General features: G+C 39.7%; 1 protein-coding gene across 3 annotated transcripts in view; it reads left to right on the top strand.

The window, feature by feature from the left end:
- Window positions 1-23,743, top strand: part of NELL1 (neural EGFL like 1) — a 264,862-nt gene that overhangs the window by 195,746 nt on the left and 45,373 nt on the right. For 2 of the 3 annotated variants that reach the window (XM_050335663.1, XM_050335665.1), the window contains exon 15: window positions 7,863-7,958. The exons of the other annotated variant lie outside the window; for it this stretch is intronic. In XM_050335663.1, the coding sequence (XP_050191620.1) occupies window positions 7,863-7,958 (96 nt within the window). The remainder of the gene's footprint in view (window positions 1-7,862; window positions 7,959-23,743) is intronic. 3 annotated transcript variants of the gene reach the window in all.

The raw sequence follows: 23,743 nt of genomic DNA, 5'->3' as shown, positions 1-23,743 counted from the left end.
GGGGGGGAGCTCTGAAAGTCCTTCCCGTGGTGTAAGCAGAGGACTGTGATCTCTGGAGCTGACAATTCCCATCCTCCCGGTGTTGGTCAATAGAATGTGATCAATGCGGTTTGGAAAAAAGGGCTTTTATTTTGAGAGGAGCAGTCCTGGCAAAATGAGGGAGATTTAAAAGGTGATGAAAAAGTCCATTAGAAAAGGTTTTCAGAGGCACCACTGCAGTTGTTACTTGTGTAATATTAAGACAATGAGAGAGAACGCCCGAATTAATTTTAGTGAGCTTGTTTAAAAAGACACAGCTCAAGGTCTCTTAATGTCTTTGACAATTATTTGTCTTTACACATCCTTGATCCAGACCTGAAAATCTTACTGTCTTTTTATTTCTCATTTTCATCTTCTCCCTCCCAGTATTGTCACCTTCAGATAGTTAAATGCCATCAAGAATTCCTTGACTTGCTAATCCATATTTTGTGCAGCTATCAAAACAAGTATTTGCTTGTGGTTTCAGTTGTTACATTGGCAATAAGGTACCAGCAACCTTAAAAAAAATGTTGCTGAATGCAACGTTTTAGAGGCTGTGATGGCACCCAAGCAACATACTTGCTTCCAGCTGTGAATGAAAATGCTTTCCTAAAGTTTCTCTACAATTTCAAATGACAGCGTTCCTCACAGAGAGAATTACCATAAAATAATGTTTTATTAACATTTTAGGCATTTTTTTTTATTTTACAGCTTATTGAACATTCTGGTGTTTTTCGTAACACACAGTTATTTGAGGGAGGTTGGGTAGATTTTCATTTACAATGTAGAGAAAATCTCTCACACTGAGACAGAATGTTTCTCACTGGCAAACAGGCTTGTGTTTTGTGGGTGAGGGTGCCTGTCAGTGCTACAGGGCAAAGCAAGAAGAGTGAATTCCAAGTCTCTGTAGCTGTTCCATTAGGGATAATCCAGCTGGTCTTGTGCTGAACGTGTGTTTGTATGGATGGGAACACTAGGATGAGAGATCTGTAAAATGCACATTGCTAGAAAACTGTTTTTATATTGTCAGAATATTCCATATATTGAGGTCAAACAGACCTCAGATTGCATTCACTGTTATTGAATTAATTATTCTTTTTTTCATTGAGTTCAATGAGACTTGAATCGAGGTCTTTCTAAAGTTGTGATGATAACTCAGACAAGGGAAAATGCTTGTTTTGTGCTTATGGGACATGCTTCTTTATCCGTAAATTAAGATTTATTAATCACAAGTGATTTCTAAAGGAACTGTGTTATGTTTGTAAATATAAATTATTCTCTACCTGTTTGTTAAAACAACCAGGGAGTGTAACAAGCCCAGTGATTTGATGCCAAGAAAAGCTCCAGTAGTATCATGTGACGTGTTGTTCTCACAGTAAATGTCAGGTTGATCCTACAGTTTTAACTGTTGAATTTGAATTTTGAAAGATGGTGGTGTTCAGTGTGTTTGTGGAAGAAGTATTCTGCCCTGTTTTGTCATGCTTATTATTAGGTCACTAGACAGACAGCTGCAGTTGGCTTAAAATGGTGCACTAAAAATATTGAAGCCTTGGGGAAGCAGAGCAGTAAAATGGCAAGAAGAATATTTATTTGGCACAGAATCATCTGGGGATGTGTGAGATGCTTCCAAAAGTTTAATATATATCACAGGACAAATTTTAGTATATTGCTTTTGTCTCTTACTGCTTCTTTTGATCTTTTTCAAATACATCTTGGGAAATTGTCACATATGTGTCCTCAGAGCCATAAAATGAGCTTGGCATCAGTAAGGGTTTCATAGATGCCATTTCACCCATAGAGCAGAATGGACAAGTTCTGCCCATTCAATATGCTTTCTGAATTAATTTAATTAAATATAGCTTGTTTGCTCATTAGGAAAGATTTTAGGTGAAAATGTATTGATCAAGGTGAGTAACTTACTCATTCAAAAGTAGGTTGCATTATTGGGGTAGTACAGAGGAAATTATTAGCATTTATCACTATGATTCATCGTGTTAATTTTAAGGAGTTTAAGTTTCATTTTTCAAAAAAACCTTCAGCATCTCCAGCCAAACAGCATTTGAACCCACCCTGAAAGCACCCAGATGAATGATCTGCTGCTTACCTGCAGATGGCCACAGCTTGATCACATATCAGTCAAGCAAAACACCAAGCACCAAGAGAATTTAACATCATGTAACAGCAAAGAAAAGGCTCACTGCTAAGAGTTCAGTGCCTTCTGAGAGATATGCCCAGCCTTCCAAATTCCCCTAAATCTTAATTTTGCAAGTGCAGTGTGACTGGGTGCCTGAAGAGATTCACTGCTACATCAGCTGAAATAGCCTAGTGGCAAACTCTAAAATATTAGTTCATCACTTTGATAAATATTATACAGCATGCAAATATATACATAGACACTCAAACCCACTCCCAGTAGGTGTGTATGCCTGTACCCAATATCTTTGCCATAGTTTCTCCCCGATGTATTTGTTATTCTTTATAATCCTGCTATGGACTTTTCTATTTTGCCCTTTTTTTTTTCCCTCACTGTGCGTTGCCTGCCAAATTTGAAAGAATTCCTTCATGCTCCTCTGGGTGCTTTGAAAAACACCCACCTCCAAACCTTAATTCTGAGTCCATTGATCTTTGGTCAGACTTACCTCTAACACACCTACACATTTTGTGCTGCCAGAATTTGGAATTTTGACTACACTAGGTGGCAGTTAAAACCAATTACATTTGCAAAGTACCTCTTATTTGTGAAATTTCTGGAAAAAATAACTCAGGAGTAATAACTTGACAATCAGCTGATACAAGACCTGAGATTTGTAGGCTCTTCCTGCACTGAATAACTCTCATACAATAAAACCAGAAGCATAAATTAGGCTGGAAGCCCCTCACATGAGTGGTAACTGCCCAGCTAAGGGTTTGTCTTCCAGCCTCAGATGTGTTCTCGTCCTGACTGGAAGACAAACCCGCACTTCCCTTCTTGCTCCAAAAATTTTCCAGGACAGTTCTTTTGCCCAAAGTTCATTCCTACCAGATTTGTCCTTCTCTGACTCCAGCCAGCTGTAAAAGGACTCCAGTGGCATTTGGCAGACTTTTTTTTGTGTGAAATAAGTCACACCCTGTATCCAATGGATGTAGTTCACTGAACCAAAGAGAGTTTTGTCCTTTTATAGATGATAGTGTCACACTTGAGCGCAGAGAAAAAGAGCAGAACCTCTGCTGCTCCCTTTGCTCCCTTGTTTTAGTTGTGTGTTTTCTCTTAACTTTCTCAGCTGTCCTCTAAACCCACCTCAGCAACTGGTATCATCCAATTACTCTGGTATTTGGCTTACATAGTTGGATTGTTATCAACTGTGCCCTTGTGCATACTTGTCTGGGTAAATTCAATCAGCTAATGAAATTGTGGTCTTTCCATCAATTGATTATCAAATTGCTTGTATAGTTGCACCAGCCCATCTCTCTTCCAAAGCTGCATATTTTTGTTTACCCAGGCAGTGCCTGACCCCTTCCTTGCCTTTCCTGAATGTCCCTTTTTTCACTTTTACAGGCATTTAGTATATCTGGAAATAAGATTTAATATGTCTGATTTAATTGGGAAGGTGACCTTTGTATCTCTTCATAGTCAAGCAATATTCATTTAAATTCATAGGGCAATTACTTGGTTTTGGTTTATTTATTCATTTTCTTGTACTAAAATGTTTTTCTGTATTCAAGTACAAATGTTTTATAATAACTACTGTATTACACTTGGAAGTGAGAGGTTTTTGCTCATCTTCCATGCTGCAGCACCTGCTTTCCTGTAGTAGCACAGTGAGGTAGTGAACTGTGCTACCATGCCAAAACTGGAATAATGCAGCTTGTGCATGTCCAGGAGTGTGGCATTTTCATGCTGCTCTTCGTGGAGCTCTGCAGTGAGAACTCTTCCGTCCCTCCAACATCATCTCAAAAATGGCATATTCAGACTTACAGTTCTGGCTGCTTCCATTCTCTACAGGTTCATCATGGAGGAGGATGTGCATCAAAAATAAAATTCCTCCTCTGCAGAGAAATTATGTCTATTTTGGAAAGGTCTTTATAGGATAAAGGCTTTTATTTCAGTGGAGAAAATCTGTTGGCGTTGCAGAGGTCTGTTCACTTTGGCAGCAGCCTCCTGAAATCGATAGATTCTGTTTCCTTTACGTACAGAATACTGAATAAATCTCTTAACAACAGAAATTTACCTGTGTGGATTTTACCCTAATGGCATCCTCACTTAATTTGCTTGATAAAACCTTTATGGTAGGTAAATTCAGTAACCACTCTCCTTTTTTTAAAGAGGTTTCCAGCCTGCAAATAATTTCAGAGACAGGATCTACTTATGGGAATGCATCAGCAATGTTCGATCCAGCCATGATTTATCTTCCTTGTGTTGACTTTGTTTGAGCAGGAGGGAATCTGCAACCAAGGTTTATAACTGCTAATTCTGTGGTACTGGTGGAGTGGATCTCCAGCCCCTCCCGGTAGATTTTTGAAGGGTCTAAACCACAGTGGAAATCCATACCCCAGAGCCCACAAGATATATAACAAAGCACAAGCAGCAAAGCAAGTAGTTTCAGGAAAGCCCAGGCACTCCAGTTGGTTTCCTGTTCAGTCACTGAGCTCTCCCTTTTAGCTCCCCTTGTCCATAAGGTGTACAGAAAGGATGTAAAGATTTCCCTTAATTAATTTCTTCTGCTAATGGTGTAAAGGAAAAAATCTCACTGTTGGCAGTGAATGAATTTTGATAAAATGTTCTAAAAGGCTTCAGCCAGAGACCTGACTATTAGAGAAAAGAGTTCAAATAAGTGAAGTTAGGTAAAATTGCTAGCAATTGAAACTGTCTTCCTGTTATTAGAGGTATTGAGCATCCTTAAAATTTAGAGCAGTGCTATCAGTATTGCATATAATTCTGTGAACTATTTTTCTAGCACTTAAGGAAAGTAGCCTTCAGAGAAATATTTTGATTTTGTAACTATGCTCTGAGATTTGTGGGTTTGATGTTCCCATTTCCTGCAAGCCTACAATGCAGGAATGAGAGGGTTTGTGCTGGGGAACAGCAGGGTAATGCTGGCACTCTTCCTTGGGGTTTTCTTTTCTTGCATAAAAATAGAAGAATGAATCACATCCCCCAAATCCACCAAAGCCCGAGCAATGAAGACAAGCGTAGTTAGTCCTGTGTTGTGGAGGATTTTTCAGCATCTACAGAAATTGAAATGGACAGGTGAATTCTTTCCTTGTGCAGCCTTTGCTCAGCCTCCTCCTCCAACATCTGTGTAACAGGCTGGGTGACTGGGTGACTCCTGGACAGTACAGAGTCCCTTCTCACAGCAACCTGTAGTTCCTCAGGGTGTCCCTGTACCAATATTGTTGTGATTTTTTTTTATTTTTTTTCTTACCCCCCCGCCTCTTTTTTCCCTATAAGTTGCTATGATGCGACATTTCAAAATACTCAACAAGCAAGAGCTGGCACATTTGAATATGCATATATAGGAGGTGTGTTTGGATATGGATAGGTAGGAAGGAATAGAAAGATCAAGAGTTTTAGCCCATGGCAGGCATCCCACACTCTCCCTCCCAGGTGGGAATGGCACTCGTGGCTCTACCTGTACGTGTCAAGACCTGACTGCTGCACTGACATAACAAGCCCTAATGGGAAGATCTTTTACATGACCAGCCCTGCCTCATAAGCCTTTCTCTGTTGGAAATTTTAAATGAGAACAGAAGAAAACACCACCTCACTCTGCTGGCCTACTAATAGGATTTATTGCAAGCAGCAGACATTTCACATTAGTAAATTGGTAGCCCCCACTGATGGTGGCAAAGAAGGTGCATGAATGCTCCTACCCCTCTCTCTTAGCACTAATAACTTTCACTGGACATGCATGACATATAGACAATAAACATCATCTTTTTAATGCCCTTTATGAATTCTTTTAAGAGCCCCGTGTGGTTCTTTCCCAGTACGATGTGATGTATATTGAGGATGAACCATTCACTTTTTTTGCCATTATCTTTCTTTTTTTCACCCCTCTGCCTCAGATTTGAGTTCTTTTGATATTTGCAGAAATGTGTTACCGCTTCACTGAAAAAGTCTCTGCTTACTCTGAATTTCCAACCATAAAAAAAAATGCAGACGTAGAATTTAACTTGCACCTTCTCTGAGAATGCTGCAACTAAAGATGAGCAAATGTTCTTCCAAGAGCTCTGGAAGGAATCCTTTGAGTCCCATCATGTCTTTTAATATATTTTAGAGTTGGTTTCCATACTTTCAGCTTTCGGCACAGTTACGCTCTTCTACAAATATTTATATGTAAAAAAATCACAAAATACTCCTCTTAAACCGTATTTCTCTCCTTCCCATGCAGTAGGAATTGGCTGGTTTCAAATTAGAAGTATTTTAGAAGCTTCCCATATGGAGTGTGTGCACTGATGAGCGGGAAGTGTTACTGGGCAAGACCTGTGCTTTCTCCACACTGCTGCAGTCACAGGAGCGCTCAGGGTGTTCTGCTACGGCCTTCTCTAAACCACTGTAGCATTCTTCTGTCCTCCATGAAGCAGTATGGCATGCCATGAATTATATATTTACAGTGAGGCAGATGGGTCTGTCAGTTCAGTCAAGAGATATGATGGTGTGCTTTTCATCCTCTAAGTGGTTAACAATTGCAAAAGATTCTCTTTATTGCCTAGTGCTTTATTCACTTTATTCTTTTTTTTTTTTAGTGCATTGGAAAATAAATCTTAAACGTTTTTTTCTGTTATGTAGCACTTCAAGCCTTTTCATGGCGTTTGTAACGTCTCTTTGCCAGCACTCCATCTGTGATTTTAGCTTGCAGGAAACAACTTTGCAAATCTGTTATTAGCTTAGATGCACAGAGCTGCTGTTTAAATATTAATTGTAACTTCCCTCATAAATGCAATCAAACCCACTGAGTAACCTGTGAGGTTCAATAAATATCTAGAGGGGGAGAGTGTGTTAGGGGAGGGGCCTGCTCTTAGTCTTAGCAAAGATCCTACTCAAGTTACCAGAACGAAATAGATGAGTGTCCTGATGCCATTTCCTTTCCTCTTCTTGCCTCAGTCCTGCTACTTTCACACACACAATAAAAGGAAATAAAAAAAGAGTAACATTCACCTGCGTACTTGCACACTGGGTGGACTTTCTGCTAAACCAGCTGTGAGCACGAGGAACAACATCACACGGTGCTCACAAGAAAAGATGAGAGCCATCAGTTGTTTCAAATCCTAGTTATTGGGCAAACACTTCTAAAGTGCTTGGGTACTGCTCTGTCAAGAATCACACCTCAGTAGAGGTGTTGGGGTTGAGCCCTTCTCTGTTTCCAGTCATGACCCTCACCATTATTTGATTTCTTGCTTCCACAAAAAGTACCTTACACTTAAAAATAAAAACTGAAAAAGCAAAATATTGTGTGTTTGCAGACATTTCAGTGAAGTGTATTGGATAGAAGTGAGGAACAAAGTAGTTGACACTATCCAACTAGCCTGTTTCCTGTGGGTTATCAGGGCACTGTAATTGTAATATGCAAATTTGTATAATTGGAAGAAGATCAGCCCCATTGAAATCATATGATGTATTTTTTCCCTCTCCTCTTCTTCCAGATGGTTACTAATCTTTTACTGGTGAGGTGGTTTGCCTGTGGTGTAATCTGAGATTTCTCCTCTTGTCCTTTGAGTTACTTCTCTTTGTGTTTGCAGGTGGACTGAATGTTGAATTCTGGTAATTGCTTAGAATTTAGTTGTTTTTCTCATTGTACTGCAAATACATTTTCTTTTCTTTTTTTTACCTGATGTATTACCCACATATTCCTTTTATCTTGCAGCATTCTGTGAAGAAGGGTGCAGATATGGTGGAACCTGTGTAGCCCCTAACAAATGTGTCTGCCCTTCTGGATTCACGGGAAGTCATTGTGAGAAAGGTAAAGTTTTACTGAAAAACACCTTCTTTGGTAATGAGAAATATTGCATACTGAAGAAGTAATTGCTTTCCATTCATTCATCCTGCTTGATATTCTCTCTCCATTGAAGACGTGACTGTTCCATTTCTGCCTTTTCCAAATTGAAAGTTAGTCTTGTTTAAAACTTTCCGTGTTTAATTTTATCAGGGATGTATCTGCTTTTGCTTCCAGTGACACTTCTAGTTAATTAGAAGGGATATCAAATGAAAAATATTTACTCCATCTGTTTCCTGTGGTGCAAGCTTCTGCTTTTCCTTCCTTGTTTCCTTCTGCTTTTTCTGAATTTGTTGTGCAAATTAGCCCAGAATTCAGATGCTTGCTTTTCACTTCAAGTTACTGAATTCTCAAGATCTGATTTGTTTCTAAGTCATAGAGGCCTCTGTTTTTTGTAGAATCACAGCCTATTCCAAGGTATCTCGCTGGTCATGATTAGAGCCTGCCTTTTCCCAGATTTTTTTTGTTTCAAGATTTGCTTCTGGCAACCTCAAAGTTCCTCCTTTCTCTTCATTTCATAAAGAGCTGGTTCCTTCTCTACCTTAAATGGCTCTTATTAGATTCTTTATAGAGGAGATTTGGGATTTTATTTTAGTTGGTATTTATTGATGTTATATGTCCCTTAACTAACATTAACTAATGAGAGATTTTTGCACTGCGTGTTTTGTTAATAAACTGTTTGCACTTGTATTTACCGTTTGATATGAAGTGGGTTGTTAATGCAAGTTGCATGCTGTAGTATGGTTGAGATTATAGTTGATAAATTTTTTAAGAAGAAAAAAAAAAAGAAAACAAAGAAATAACTGTTAAATCACTTGTAACCCAGAGATTGTGCAGTCATTTGTGTGTTTATTAAAGTCAGTTAAGCCCAGTTGTCAACAAATCTGCTTTAAGTAGCTTCTGAGAACTGCTAAATCTTCTTATGAATGTAGTCAAATCGCTGCATACTAAAAGCCCATAGTTTCTGGTGGTCAGCACTGTTTATGATTATTTAAGAATGAACTGGGACATTAATATTTTCACGTCATCCAGAGCAAATTTGAGCACAAAACCAGTACCAATGTTGCCCAAAAGTGTTCTGCCTACCCAGGGCTTGAGCACCAGCTTTCAGCTCCTCTGCTTGTCGTTTCTTTCACCCCAGAGTCTCAGAACATCCTTTTTTCTTATAGCTGTAAAGGGACTTTCGTAACTAGAGCACAGAGTCTTTAAGCTGTTGCAGTGATGGTTTAAAATTGATAAATGGAGGACATAACCAGTTTTGACTCCTGTGTTTTTCATGCCTTTTTGTATGGTTTTGATCTAAAATATGAGTTAGCACACCAAGTAAAGGAAGCATGGCAGGCATGGTACTCTCATTATATCAAGCAATTTAGAGGTAGATGTCAGAAGGAGATAGCTTCTGTGAATAAAATCTATACAACTTGAACCAGAAGTCAGTTTATTTTTTTCTTTGAAGATGTATAGGATTTACCAGTATGCTGCAAATCAAGATAATGATGGTAACTTTGAGAGACCTGACGTGCAAGCTGGTTTGAGAATGAATAGGGCTTTGTGTATGAGAATTTGTCACATTTTAGTGGTGTTGGAGGGTTTGAAAACTTCAGCAGATACACCCAGTGTCACATGCATATTCCAGTGGCTGAGGGCATATCAGAGCTATGTGAGAACAGCTTCAGCCTTCTGAAGGTGCATGTCTCCTGGACAAACTAAATGTTGAGAGTAGAAAGGTGATGAACCACCTTTTGAAGCAGAGTTTGCTTCCCTTTGCTTCCCTGATTGCTCCTAAAATCCGTGGTGCTGTCAGGAAGAGGAGGCAGTTCAGTGAAGACTTTCCTCCTAATCTCACTGCAGTTTGCTGCAGGGTCTTTCAAGGGCACCCAAGTATTCAAACCCCCTGTCTGTTTGTTTTCCTGTTGCCTGTAACATTAGAAACAAGCACTTTGTTGTATTTAACATATGGTAGCACTGGCATGGCACAGACCAAAGACAGTGAAATGGTGAGGCACCACTTCAGAACTTAAATGTTCTTGGCAAAACCTTGTCTGGTGGAGGCTCATGGTGAAGTGATGCATATCAGAAGTAAAATGATGTGTTTTGGCAGTTTATTCAGTTTGCCACGGTGCATTTGAAAGTGTCCTTCAAACTGACAACACAGCAATTCCTTATACATTATTTGTGAGCTGAAAGGACTCGTCTCTGGCAAAAAAACAGTATGACCCAAATTGGCTTCATTGCCATTTAAAGGGTAAAAATGAGCCAGTAATTAGAAATGTTGTTGAAAAGCAGGTGCATTTGCTTCTGAATATGAATCATGTGTTACTCATCGTTTCTGACTGCCTGGTTGAAATGATGGTATTAGGTTAATTAAAAATTCTGAGGTATTTGAGAAGGGTAGGATTGGTGCTGGTAATTTACTTAGGTGAAATTAAAATACACATTTAAGGCTTATGCACAAATACATAATTCAACATGCTGCTAAGAAGAATTGCCTCTTGCCAGTTGCTTTGCCTGACACAAGGAATCATCTTAACAGTTGTGGGGCTGTGTTTGCTTTTTGAAGGTGAACTGCAAATTGATATTCAGAGATACTGTCGAGTAATTCCTCTCTCCATTCATTCTTTACAATGCTGTTTCTTCAAGTATGTGCTTGATGCTTCTAACTGCATTTTTGTCATTTTCTATTTAGGATCTGATTCTGTCTTCAGATCAATTCTTTGTTTACTTTGTGTTTCGCTGGCCAGGGCTGAAATCTGCGATCTCTGTGATTATTACCATTTGTTATCATATTTAACACGGTTGTGATATTTGTGTTGGAACACTGTTGGCTTAAGCCCAGGTGCATCCTTCACAGGGATGCCTGTTAAAGGTTTCTGAGAGATATTTTGGTGTGCAGAGAGGAATGAGAACACAGTACTCTGTGAGAATTGCTGGCAGCATGAACTCAAATGCCCTGTTTTTTCCATCCATCTCATATTTTGGACACCCTTAAAACAGAAAAACTCTGATCATTCATTGAGCTGCTTTTCTCTGTCTGTGGACGAGCCACAGGTCAGTGGAGTTTTAGTGCTGGTTTTTAGACAGGTTCACAGTTATCTTGCATTTCTGGAGTGTTAACCACTACCACTCATGAAGTGGTGAGAGTGAGATAGGCAGGACAATCTGTGATATCAAAGGCAGGAGTAATCATACAATTGAGTGCCTAGAAATTGCAGGCACTCCCTGAACACCTGCCTGCACGTGCTGGAGTTCAGCTTGGGACTAAGAAAGAGCTCTCAACATCTGTACAGCTCTGGGATGGTGACCAGCAGTGGCAGAAGTTTCAGCTGAAGGGGTCAGTCACGGTATCTGTCTGCACAAATTGTAGTTTTGAGTCATGAGCAGGAAACAGCAGAAGGGTTTGAAGGGGTGAGTTCCCAACAAGGGGCAAGGAAAGGAAAGTGCAGTTTTTTTCCAAAGGCTGCAGGAGGCCTTTTGGCAATGGTGGGGCATTGCCTGCAAAAGGGATTCAACACACCTTCTCTCCCCTGGCTCGTGGCAGCTGCTGTCTGAACTGGTACACAATGAATGGGAAATATGTTTCTGGTAGATTAGAAGGGTGTTGTGTAGGCTGGAGCTCAGGGAGGTGGATATTTCTGTGGTAGCAATACATGTGTATTTACAGTCTTTGTAAAGCAGTGGAAAAGAGTTTTCTCATGGAATGATAGAGAGATGTCAAAGAATAACCTGCTGATTATAAACAGTCAGAAGCAAGGGTAAGACATGGCAGCTGAGCATCAGGGTGTGATAATTACTGGGGTTATTTTTTCGTGCTGTTTTGGGCTGTGCCTGCAAAGAATTGTTTAATGTTGGGGTGAAAGGTCATTTTTCAGTACGTAGCATGGCTGAGAAATGTGCTTTGAATCCCGAGAATTGCATTACAAGTGAATAAATAAATCAAGCCTTGCGGTGTTGCACTAGTTACATGTGGATTGTTCACAGATTCCACAGGTGTGTGATGAAATGTTGCTGTGATTTTATCTTGGATATATGATGTGTGTACATCATGGAAAGGAGGAGGTCTTTAGCTGATTTGTTTCATTATGGTTGGCAGTATCTGGACTTGTTGTCTAAGAAGCTGCATCCTTCTTTTTGTTCCCTCCTCTTCCCTTAAATGGCTTCTTCTGTCTTCTGCAGTCCCTTGGGTGAAACTCCCCACAATCTGTATTCCTTCAGACCCTAGAGATGGAAAGAAAATGTGAGAATTGTGTTTCTGTGTGCCATTTATTTGATTCCTAAGCTGGATCAGTGTTTAGGCATGTATCTATCAAAGACATTTCAGTCAAGGACCGTGGTTTAAAAAATGAGCAAATAAAAACCAGAGCAAAGGAGAGAAAGAGATTTTTCAGTGAGTACAGTAAGCTAAATGCCAGAACTCCCTACCTTTACCTAAAATCTTTTGTAAAATAAGAACTGGGGTTTATTTTGGGAAACAAAGCAGCTGTGCAGCTGTGGGCTCAAGACTTTGCATGAGATTCTTTCTAAAATCTCTGATTTCCAGGTGAGGCAAAGCCAGTATAGTGCAAGATAAGAGGGGTGAAGCAAATGATGCTTAGCTTATTGCAGAAAACAGTGGTTGTGGTTGATATGTCACTCCCGAGGCTGTGACAGACCCAGAGAAAGCAGATGTTCCAGGTGGCTGAGGTTGTCCTGCTCCATTTGCTGCCAAGCTGTTTGCAGCATTGGGCCCAGTGGTGCTTACTGCAAAATGGCAAGGGGTGATATCTTAATGCGATGGAGAAAACAAAGCTGTCATTTGTGAGGGTATCAGGGAATAGATCAAAGAACACCTACTAAAAACATCTGACTAAAGCCATCTCTGAGGATCAAGGGAACATCTGTCTCCGAATCAGCACGTAACTCTCAGTGGAAGGCAGAAGTTGTTCTGTCTCACAGTGCCAGCCTCCCAGACCAAGAACATGGTTCATCACCCAGCTGACCCTCGCATGAGGAGATGGCTCATTTTTTTTGCTGTTTACTCAGCCTCATATAGTGTAAATTTTAGTTTTAAAAGCCAGGAAAAAGCACTATGCAGGCACTGGGTTTGGGGTGGTGTTTTGTTGTTGGGTTGGGGGGGGGGTGTTAATGGAATATTTGTATCTTCTTTCATGGTTTATTTGTTACATTCAGGTCTGTGGGTCTATGTGTTTTTCTTTGTTTCTAGTCAAGGGAATAACTCCTATATTAATCTCTTACGTTACCTGAGATGATATTTTGACAAGTAACAAATGGTTCTAATGTTCTAATATTCTGTTATTTCTGTGGTGGCTTGTGGTCATGTGTATTGGGTTTGCATGGTGAGGTTTTGGTAGTGGGGGTGGCTACAGGAGTGGCTTGTGTGAGAAGCTGCCAGAAGTTCTCCCCTCTGTCCAGTGGAGCCAAGGCCAGCTCCAAGATGGACCCAACAATATCCAAGGCCAAGCCCATCAGAGATGTGGGGGTGGTGCCTCTGGGATAATGAGTTTAAGAAAGGGAAAAAGTTCCTGCACGGCACCATTTGGCAGCTGGAGGGAGGAGTGAGGACACCCAGGCTAGTGAAGAATGAGGGGGAGGAGGTGCCCCAGGCACCAGAGCAGATTTCCCTGCAGCCCATGGTGAGACCACATGAGCTGAACCAGTCTGGAGCATCTTTGGGAGCGTCCTTCCCCAAACAGGTCCTCTGAGCCCCCAAGTGTCCCCATTCCCACTAACTGTGGACAGCCAGTGGAGCCAGTTGGCAAGTCAGCTTGGCGTGACTTCCAGGAGAGAGGGAAGGGGAAGTTAAAGTGAGAGTCCTCCTGTTTCCCTGGAGCTGGGCTTGCTTGCATACCTTTGTATGAAGGAGAACTTGTCTTTCTGGTGCAAAAGGGCTGCTGGTCAAAAGGATTTGGTGCATTTCCCCAGGCTGTGTGTAACTGTGCAAATGGACAAGTGCTCCTGATGTGTTTGATCATGTGCCTAGAAGATGCAGAGAAAGGAAGGGAGGCTTACTTGTACCTGTTTTATTTGTTTGTTTTGGCTGCTTCTACACAGTGTTGGATGTTTATTCATCCATAAGTTCTAATTAAGTACTACAGGAGGAACATCATGTTTAGAAAGAGACAGGTAAGCTGAGCAGCAACAAACTACAAACTCTCAGTATAAAAGCCCCATGTTCCTGCTGAACTTCCTACAGCCAACACAGCTGAATTTTGTGCAAAAAGCCAGGCTCAAACTGAGGCACTGGGAGCTGGAGGCCGTGTTGCTTTGGTCCTTTCATGAAGTGCCGAGTCCCTGACTTAGTGTTCATCCAGTTTATCCCCAGGAGCGTCTCCCTCACCTTCAGTGCAGGTGCATCTGCTTCAGGTTCCTCTTGGATTATGAGGACCCAGGCAGTAGGATTTAAATTAGTTTCAAGTGACAGAATCACCCCTGAAATCTATTAAAGGAAACAGGCAACTATGAAACATTCAGACTTCTGAGCAAATATTTATGTTTGAGCAAATAGAAATACTCATATATTAATGACGTCTCCGTTTTGCAACTAAGAAGCTCCCATCTATGAAGCCTTTCTTGTGATGTGAGCTGTACAGAAAAGAGAGCTGCTTTAAAATACCAATTTCATGATGAATTAACTACAAAATTAACTACATCTCATTCTGCTATGATTAAAAAAAGCCCCAACAAGTCTGCCTTTGAGTGCAGCTCAGTAATGCTAATTTATAACCTAGTTTGTCGGGACATCGTGACCTCTTTTTTTTTTCTTTTTTCTTTTCCTAGACAGATGCCTACATCAGTGAAAAACAGTAATTGTATGGAGAAGTACCAGAATTGGATAGCAGACTAGCTAAATATTAAATAAAAACTACCTCAGGCTGTCCAGCTGCAGGCAGTATTTAGGGAACATCACTGAGTTTATTAAAGTCTTTGCCACCTGACTTTTTCTTTTTGATAGCCAGCTCTAGACTGGGGAATCAACCATGAATATTTAAATTTGCTGATCACCTAGAAATGAAACTCAGGACTCAGTAAAACTGAAGCAGGCATAGAAAGGTAGCTCTAATTTTTAAGGCAGAAATCCTCTTGGCTTCAATGAGAATTTCACCTGAATGGAAGCCTTAGGATCTGGTGCGACTGAATGAGGTGAAATGAAAAATAAATGGCTCTAGTGAAATGAGAGACACTTAGAGTGGGGTTTTTGTGTGGAAGAAGCTGTGTTACTTGAAGATCCCAATGATGAATATGCCATTCTTAACTCCTCAACCTATGGTGCAAATCTAAGTAGATAATCTAGAAGTGAGATCCTGTTTAAATCAAGTGCAAAATTCAACATCTTTGGAAAATTTGTACAGCTCTGAGAATTTTACTATAGGGAGCCATGTTTCTCCTGAAGTTTAATACAGTGAATGCTAATGTATTTAATGAGTGATCTCATTGAAGTTAATCAAGGTGTAGTGAGGGAAAATGTGCCTCAGTTGTTAAAACCAGCATCAGAAACCAATTTCTCTTTGAGAAATAATGTGACAAGTGAAGAGACTGGAGAAAACCACCATGCCAGTGCTACAGAGGTTATTGTGTGTTTAATTATGACAAAAAGTCAGTTTTCCTCTGATTTTTTCTTTTTTTTTTTTTTTCGTTTAAGATTCTTTTCCCCTGGAAAAAAATCATGGTATGAGAATGCTTTAAGGTGATAGAAGCGATGCAACAGGGCAAAAGAAAGTAAATGTAAGCAGTAAGATCTTCTCCCATGTTGATAGGAATTAACCACCCCACTTGCTTTCCTTGGGCTGGCATTTGGAGGAAGAGATCACGTCCCCATTCGTGTAATCCTTGGAAGGTGAATAAAATGGCATAAATCACTTCCTTATGTGACTTAACGTAGATTGCAGCTTATGTACAAAGAGGAGAACTAATCCAGTTATTTTGCTTTAGGAGGCAGGGTGAAAATGTGAGTTAAACCCCTGGTTAAGGGAGTGCCATCCCCTCCCTATTACCCGAGGTAGCCTCTGTGGTGTCTGCAGTTCTGTTGAATTTCAGTCCTTTAGAGTATCTGGGTTTTTTTGTAAGAGTAACACCCATGGTTTTCAGCATTCTGCCCCAGGAAGGTTGCATGTTGTACAACACCACCCTGCAGTGAAGAAGCCCAGAAACCAAAGGAGGTGGTTTTTTTTTTTTTTGCAAAATCTGCTGAGTTGAGATCGGTGTGTGTAGTCAAGAAAACAGGTTTATATTTAGGATTGTACCCATGTGTACTACATGGGTAGAGAAGAAATGAAATAGGAAGGTTTGCTCATATGGAACCTTAGAAACTTTCTTTCCCCCTCCCAAAGCTTTTTCTCTATCAGGTGAAATATTTTTATGGTCCACAGTCTCCTTGGTGGTGATGTGTCTGTCCTCTGAAAAAAGCACATGATGTACCTGAAGGCTCCCCTTCACAGTGGACTTTTTCTGCATAATCTAACATATCATGCCTAGTGAAATATTTAAAAAAAAATAAATTAAAAATCAATAGAGTAATACCTGTTGGGTGTGAGAAAAGCCTACGAATCCACGTCCTAGAAAGTGTGGCATTAAAGCCCTTTCCACATTCAGAGCTCACCAACTCACTGTGCAGATTCCTGTTGCTTTTGTTAGGCTTTTTGTTCGTGCCTGTAGTCCCCAGAGAAGGAGCATGCAAGATCTTACAGTAACACTGTGCTTAATGTAAGGTAGGTGTGAAGCACAAAAGGAAATTTGGATGGTTCTGGTTGAATATTTTCTTTGCTAGTTCTGTTATGATTGAAGCAGCTTTAAAATAACAGTCATACCCAACCTCCAGGAGCTATGTGTCAACGTTATTTTCAAACTTTTTTATGATGTTATGATAAAAATCTGTTCAGTCCTTCACATTTGCAGAAATAGAGTTCTTCCTAAATACATCAATCGTTTTTTTCTTGCTTTTAAAAAGGAACCTCTGATTTAGCAACTCAGGCAGTTCAATAGCCGGAGTTTTCTACTACTTAAGCTGTGCAACATCTGAATTATTTCTTTCAACGTGTAATATCTTCTAAGTGGATCAGTCATTTCAGAGACAAACAAAATGGTAAAGTTTTTATGTGAAAGAGTGAAATTACCTTTCTTATTTGATTTTTTTTTTTTTTCCTGAAGAGACATCCTCCATATGTCAGCAATCTAATCTTTGGAACGGCACTCATTTATCTTTTTGAATGAGACATGAAATGAAAGCCCTAAACACTCGTGGTCATCAAAGATCCAGTTGAACCTGTATCCTATTTCAGCTCGGGTAATTGCATTCTGCCTTCTTTAGCGGTGTCAGTCGGAGAAATTACCCATTTGAGATAACTGTCTGGCTAACATGGAGTGGCAGCCATGCCTTAGCCTCACAGGTGGCTGTTTCTGTGATAGGTGATGGCTCCTTGCAGCTTTTGATCGTAATTAAATGGGTTTAAATGTGAGTGGCTCTTGGGGGGCACACAGGCACGTAGGTGTGTGGGTGTGAGCTCATCCACACTGTCCTTCTCGTTGCAGTGTCTTGGAAGCAGTGATATCTCTGATCTGGACAGCACAGTTCACCAGGGCCACTTAGAGGTTCTTGCAGACCCACCTACATCATCTTGTTGTGAGCTGGTAGGCAGAGCCCTTGGAGCTGAGAAAAGTGGAAAGGCACTCAGACTCTGAGGAGGGTCCCATCCCTGGCGTTGCTGCAGCGTCTTTGTAATAGCCCTGCTGGTTCATTGCCAGCTTGGGCTGTGGGTGCTCTCAGTTTAAGACAGATTAAACAGATCTTTTTCTCGTTTCCAAGGCAGTATTTTAACAGGTTGCCAGGATGGGTCTGTCCTTTGTTTTGCAGGTGAGCCACTGACTTTGAAAACCAATGAAGGTTTTCAGGCTCAGAAGTGAAATTACTTTGTAGCCACGAGGAGAAGGTTGATGCTTCCCTTGAGTTTTCCCAAAGTATTGACACAGTTTATCAGTCAAAGTACGGCCAGCAGGTGTACTTTATTTGCTTGCATGGCCACTTAGGAGGATTGAATTCCAGTGAAGAGATGTTTTATGAAGGTCTCCTAGGCTTCCATTTAATGCTTTGGATCACAGGTGGTCCTACAGTGTGGGGGAGATGCTTGGTTATTGGTAGTGCCTGATGGGAGGTAGAACTTGTCTCTGGCAATTCTCTGTGATTAGCTTTCCTAGAGAGAGACCAAGTGGTTTTGGTTGGTTTGTTTTCTCTTCACCACAGACTGAGTAAAGAATGTTCCATGAGTTGTGTCAGCCCCTGCAGGAGGTAAGTTTAGTGGTGTGACAGGGGGTTTTCCCTGGCAAATACTCATTCTCTCCTTTTCAGGACAGCTGTCCTGTCCACCTCTTGTGACAGCCCTAACTCTGGAGAGCCCATCAGTCTGTCCAAAATGAATTAAAAACAGAGCGTGAAAACCCTCTCCCTGTACCACAAGGGATTTTTGGTTTCTGTCTGTTACAGATTGTGAATTGTACAGGTAATGAAAGGTGCTTTTTGGAGTGGGACTTTCATTGTCTAGTTAAGCCTTTCAGTCCCCCCATCTTTAACTGTTTTGTTTTTCACCCTTGGAATGTCCAACACAGAGTTTTTCAATTCTTCCTACTATCTGTGTGGAGAAAGTTACAACTTTATTCATCCCTCAGAAGTTTTCTTCCATCTTCTCATCTGAAATCTTGTTTCTCCTCCAACTTTTTCGGAGTTTGCAGCTGATGCCACTTGAGGTGTGTGTGCTGATAGCAGTAACAAGTCCCTCAGTGATACCATTAATCATTTATAGGTCGGGGAGTCTGATACTGTGTGATAATGCTTAGCTATTCCTGAGGCCTCCCTTTTGAGATGACTGAGCTGTGAGTCACAGGTTTCTTTTTGAAGAGAGATTTGATTTTTATTTTTTTTTTACATTTCTCCCCCACCTCCTTATCTTTTCTCAGCAGGTTTTCTTAGGTGCCCTCATCACTGGATGAGATGAAAGCAGGTTGCATGTGTAGATGGATGCTGGTAGGTCACTGAGGGTGCAGAATCTGATCAATATCAACCATAATTTCTCAATATCCAATGTCTGTCTCACTGAATTGACTGTAGAGGATTATTTTCAGACCCCCTCCACGATAGATATAGTTTGCAAATGTGATAAGAATTAAATGCAAAACTACACAAGGGGGAAGTCCACTACTCACTCATCCAGTTGCTACAAAAAGACCTATTATCTCTTTGTTAAAGTTGTAGGTTATCCTAGTGTTACTAACAGTTTCCTTAGTGGGTGTTAAATAAATTAATTGCTGTGTTAAATCCATTATTATACCTTGTTGCTACAATCAGCAAAATGAAATTGGTCGCTGGGTCCATTTGCTGAATAGTTTCAACAGTGAACTGATTCACTGTAAAAATAAATTGAAATAACTCCTTTGGAGGAAATTCTTCTAGGGAGAAGGAACATCCAAAGTGAGAAATGTAATACAGTTGACATTGCTACTCTGTTAACTTGGGGAAAAATGAAAGACACGTCACTTCATTGCATTTAATGTGATTTTTCATGAATGCTTAAATTCAGTCTAGTTAAAGAAGCTTATATATATTATGTTCACATTTCTAGATTTCATGTTTCCCTCTTCTTTATATTTCTGTATATTAAGTGCCAGACTTAAAGGGCACAGACATTTTTTCTAAGCCAAATTGAGAAATTAAATGAGGGAAGAATTTTCTGTCAGTTAAAGCTAAAAATAACTGCCTGTATGTGCAACAACCAATTTCTGTGTTCCACTGAAGGAAAAGATAGCTTTTTTTAGAGTCATGAAGAAAAGGGTCCAACCAAATCAGGGAGTAAATGCCTAAACTTTTTTCTTTCTCCTATTAGAATGTCTGACTTCTGAGTATAAATAAAAAATGATACCTAACCTGAAGGACTGGCCATATCAGAAGCATAAGGTAAAAACCAAAATATTTTTGAACATGTAAAGCCTTACAGGCTTTCTGGTTCCCATAAGCTTTTCTTTATGCTGTCAGTTGTATTGAAACAGGTTGAAAATCTTGACCTATTCAATTTGGGGAAGAGGGATTTTATGAAAACTTAATTTATCTGACAGAGTGATTAAAAGGCTTTGTCAGTCTCTACCCCACCGAGCTGTCTCACACTACGAGCAGTCACGTGGATTTCAATTGTCTAACAATGATGTAAAGTGCAGCTCGGTGGAATGCTGGCCAAGGATAAACTAATCCAGAAAATATAATTAATGGAAGTGATGAAATGTATTCAAAAAACATTTTGGGAGTAACATTTGATTCAGAATTTGTGAGTCATTTATGTGACGTGGTGAACATCAAGCTGTATAAACATTGGGATACGTTGTAAGGTTGTGGTTTGTCTATTTTTTAAACAATTTGCATAACACTTAAGAATTACAGTTGGCTCCTTCCCAGGCCAGTAGATGATTTGAAATTTCTGGACTCGTTCTGGATGAAGCTGTTGTCAGTCCTCAAAGTTCAGATTGCTCCAGTGAACGAGCAATCCACTGGTGAGAACTAGAAGGTAAAGAATATTTTTTTTTTTTTCATGGCACTGATTATTTTGGCTGGGTGATTTTTAATCTTTACAGGAAAAAAGCGCCTCATGTTAGTGCACAGTGTTGTGAAATGTTTAAAGTGGAGAGAAAAAATGCCCTGCAGTGTTGGCATTCTGACATATCAGACCATGTGCACACAGAAAATAAGTTGTACCTATTGGAGGAATATAAGCATGGAAGCAAAACTTAAGAATGAGGGGTGGAATTCCAATCTTTCTGTCTGGTGTATATCATATTGGCACATTATGTGAAATATTTGTGCTGTTGGGGAATGCTACCACAAGTAAGGCAGCAGAAGCTTGCTTAGCACAGAGCATCTTTTCTCTAGCTTATGTAGGAAACTATACAGTCTTTAAATGTTTTTAGTCTTACTAGTTTGTTTTTGCAGCATGGAAGGGGCAAAAAAAAACCCAAAAACCTTGACAATTCTGAAAGTGGATTGAGGAGTCACTGTAGAACTTGCTTTTTAAAGTGCATCTTATCAAATATGACTAAATAGTTTGTTTATAATCCACTTTAGGGACTATAAACAAGAAAAAATACATTGACAATTACGTATTTTAAACAGATTTTAGCAGATTCCAATTTTGAGCAGGTCAGCCATAACGATCTTGACTTGATTGTTATGTTGTTAATTTAAAACAGGATCTTTTTTTTGTGTATAAACCAGCATTAATATCATGGTCAATGGCAATTTATGGACATGGATATTATTTCTCCTTTGGAAACAACTGTTAAAGTATTTTTCATACCAAAAGGGTGGATATTATAGATGTTTATTGATCTTAATGATCAGCTATGTTATGACATTTGCTGTAGCTGTTCCCTTAAGACACCAGGCACACACATTTGTAAGGCAGGGGATGAACAAAGATCTGGTGCAAACCCATCACCAGTCTTGGGTTCCTTTCTATGAGTAAAGACCCTGAGAATCTGGCAAAGTCACCTCCAAGGACAGAGCTCTCTTAAGATGGCCAGGCAGCAGATTTTCTGTTTCTTTGGCTTATTAAAAGCCAAGGCAAAGCCTCCTTAAAAGACAAGTTTATACTGGAAAGATGGATTGATTACGGTGTTATTAAGGGCTGACTTGGCTGCATGTGCTTCCTCCTGCTTTCAGAAAGAAAATCACATGCAACCCCTTTGGTTGCACCTATATATTTTGTGGATAAGTAATTTGTGTATAACACAGCTTATATGTGACTGAAGTGATGTCTTTTAAGAGCACCCGAGAAAGGAGTGCAAATATTGCTTGCAAATGCTGGCAGATAATCACAGTATTCATGATTTCCCATTTATTTTTCTTCTGCTTCCCTCTTGAAAACACCCAGTGTTGTTGTGAGCATTCTGTTACATTCAGAAATTAATTTGAAAGTGAGATAATCTAATCTAAATTCAGTGTAACTGTAAGCACTGCTAAAATATGCTTTCAGGACTAACATAGCATTATATGTGTGCTGCGGGGTGTGGGTCATCGCTTGTTTTCAGAAAACAAGGATGTTTGTGTGTCTAAATTGTACATTACTGATTCTAAAGCACAGTTTGTGATTTTTGTATACATTTGCTCGATGGAGATCAGTAGCAAAAAAAAAAAAAACAACAAACAACCCAACAAAACCTCAGCCTCTATAGCTAGGCATTTTTGATGTCTTTTTCTTGTGTTTTATAATAGTTAATACCTGTGCTGCAACAGCATATCCTAGATCTGTAAAACTGTGCAGATGAGTTTGAGTAGCCTCTGTGGGAAGGGATTCCTCTATAGTATTGAAGAAGCTGAATAAAAATCATATTTTCATTATTCTAATTCTGGGTTTTAATCTGTTTCATGACTTTGTGCCTGTTATGTACATTTAGAGTGGCTTAGGGGACGAGAGGATGGCTGGCAAAAGACGTAAGGGCTGCCCCAGCAAGTAAAAGGGAAGTGAGGAAAAAGAGAACTCGTGGTATGTTTTATCTGGTCATTCTGGGTGCACTGGAGGCAGAGGTGGCACTGTGAGTTGCAGTGTTGGTGTGGAGATTTTAACAAGGCCTATGGCATTGTCCCAAAATATTGTTTCTCTAATGGCACCTCTGTAGCAGTCAAGTCAACTTCACAAGAAAACAACGTGCTGCTGATATGGTGCAAACCAGTTTCTAGTTATGTATTTTACCTTCTCTCAATGATTTATTAGTTTACTGAGGTGTGGATGATGAGAATATAAAATTCCTTTAGATGACTGCATGAGTTCCTTTTCCTTGGAGCTGAGGAGGGTGTCTCCAATGCTTGAGGAATAGGAACCAGTAATAGTGGTTACTGTTGTGTGAAAACAATTGAGATGCTCTTGAATTTTAAATTTTTTAATTTTTTTTAAATTTTATTTTTGCCTCTTTGGTTAGATGGATGTGGCTCATGGGCAGATAATGTATCATAGCTAGTTCTATCCCATTGATGCTTCATAGATCAAGCTTTTCGTTTCATGGTTCATTTTCCCTGAGCAGTGATTCTGACAGTACTACAGCATTTAGATTTGAGGATTTCTAAAATCATGTACTGCAAATTTGGCTTCACACTGTAAGTATGTAACACTGTAAGTATGTATGGAAATAATTTGGGATTTTAAAAAACCAACCAAAACCTATATTGGGCTTCTTACTGTAATTTAAAATTCAGTATAAAATTCAACTTATTAATATTTAAAAGGAAAGTCTTTTCTCTAAAAATAAATGAGTAGATGTAATTATTTGTTTTAGCAAAGGGTTTTAAAATAAGAAATCATCCACTGGTGTGGAACTGTCCTAATGCTGCTGGCTATGAATATATTATGGAGCTATATCTTTATAGAAAACATTTCCACCCTATCATCTTCATTTAATTCAGTCTTTTTCTGCTTTATTCATTTCACCTGGGTTAAATTTTGTTTATACTGTAAGGCAATTTATGTTATTGAATGTGATTCTCATAGGTCCCTCTGGGAGGTACATCCAGCTCCAGCCTGTAACTAACCTTCCCTTTGTGTGTCTTTATTACTGAAATCTGTTTACATCAGAATTATATAAATAATGAAGCTGGCAAGAATTCGGTGCCATGGAACATCTCAACCACTAACTTGGTGCGTGGATATCTTTGTGTGACCTTTCACACACTCAGTTTACACTGCCCATATTACTTTTGGCACTGAAACCAAGAGAGGAGTAGGTTGCTGGAG

This window comes from Myiozetetes cayanensis, unplaced genomic scaffold, assembly GCF_022539395.1.
Source record: "Myiozetetes cayanensis isolate MyiCay16 unplaced genomic scaffold, myiCay2020 scf6-25, whole genome shotgun sequence".
In the NCBI taxonomy this organism is placed as follows: domain Eukaryota; kingdom Metazoa; phylum Chordata; class Aves; order Passeriformes; family Tyrannidae; genus Myiozetetes; species Myiozetetes cayanensis.
This window is presented reverse-complemented; position numbering and strand designations above follow the sequence as displayed.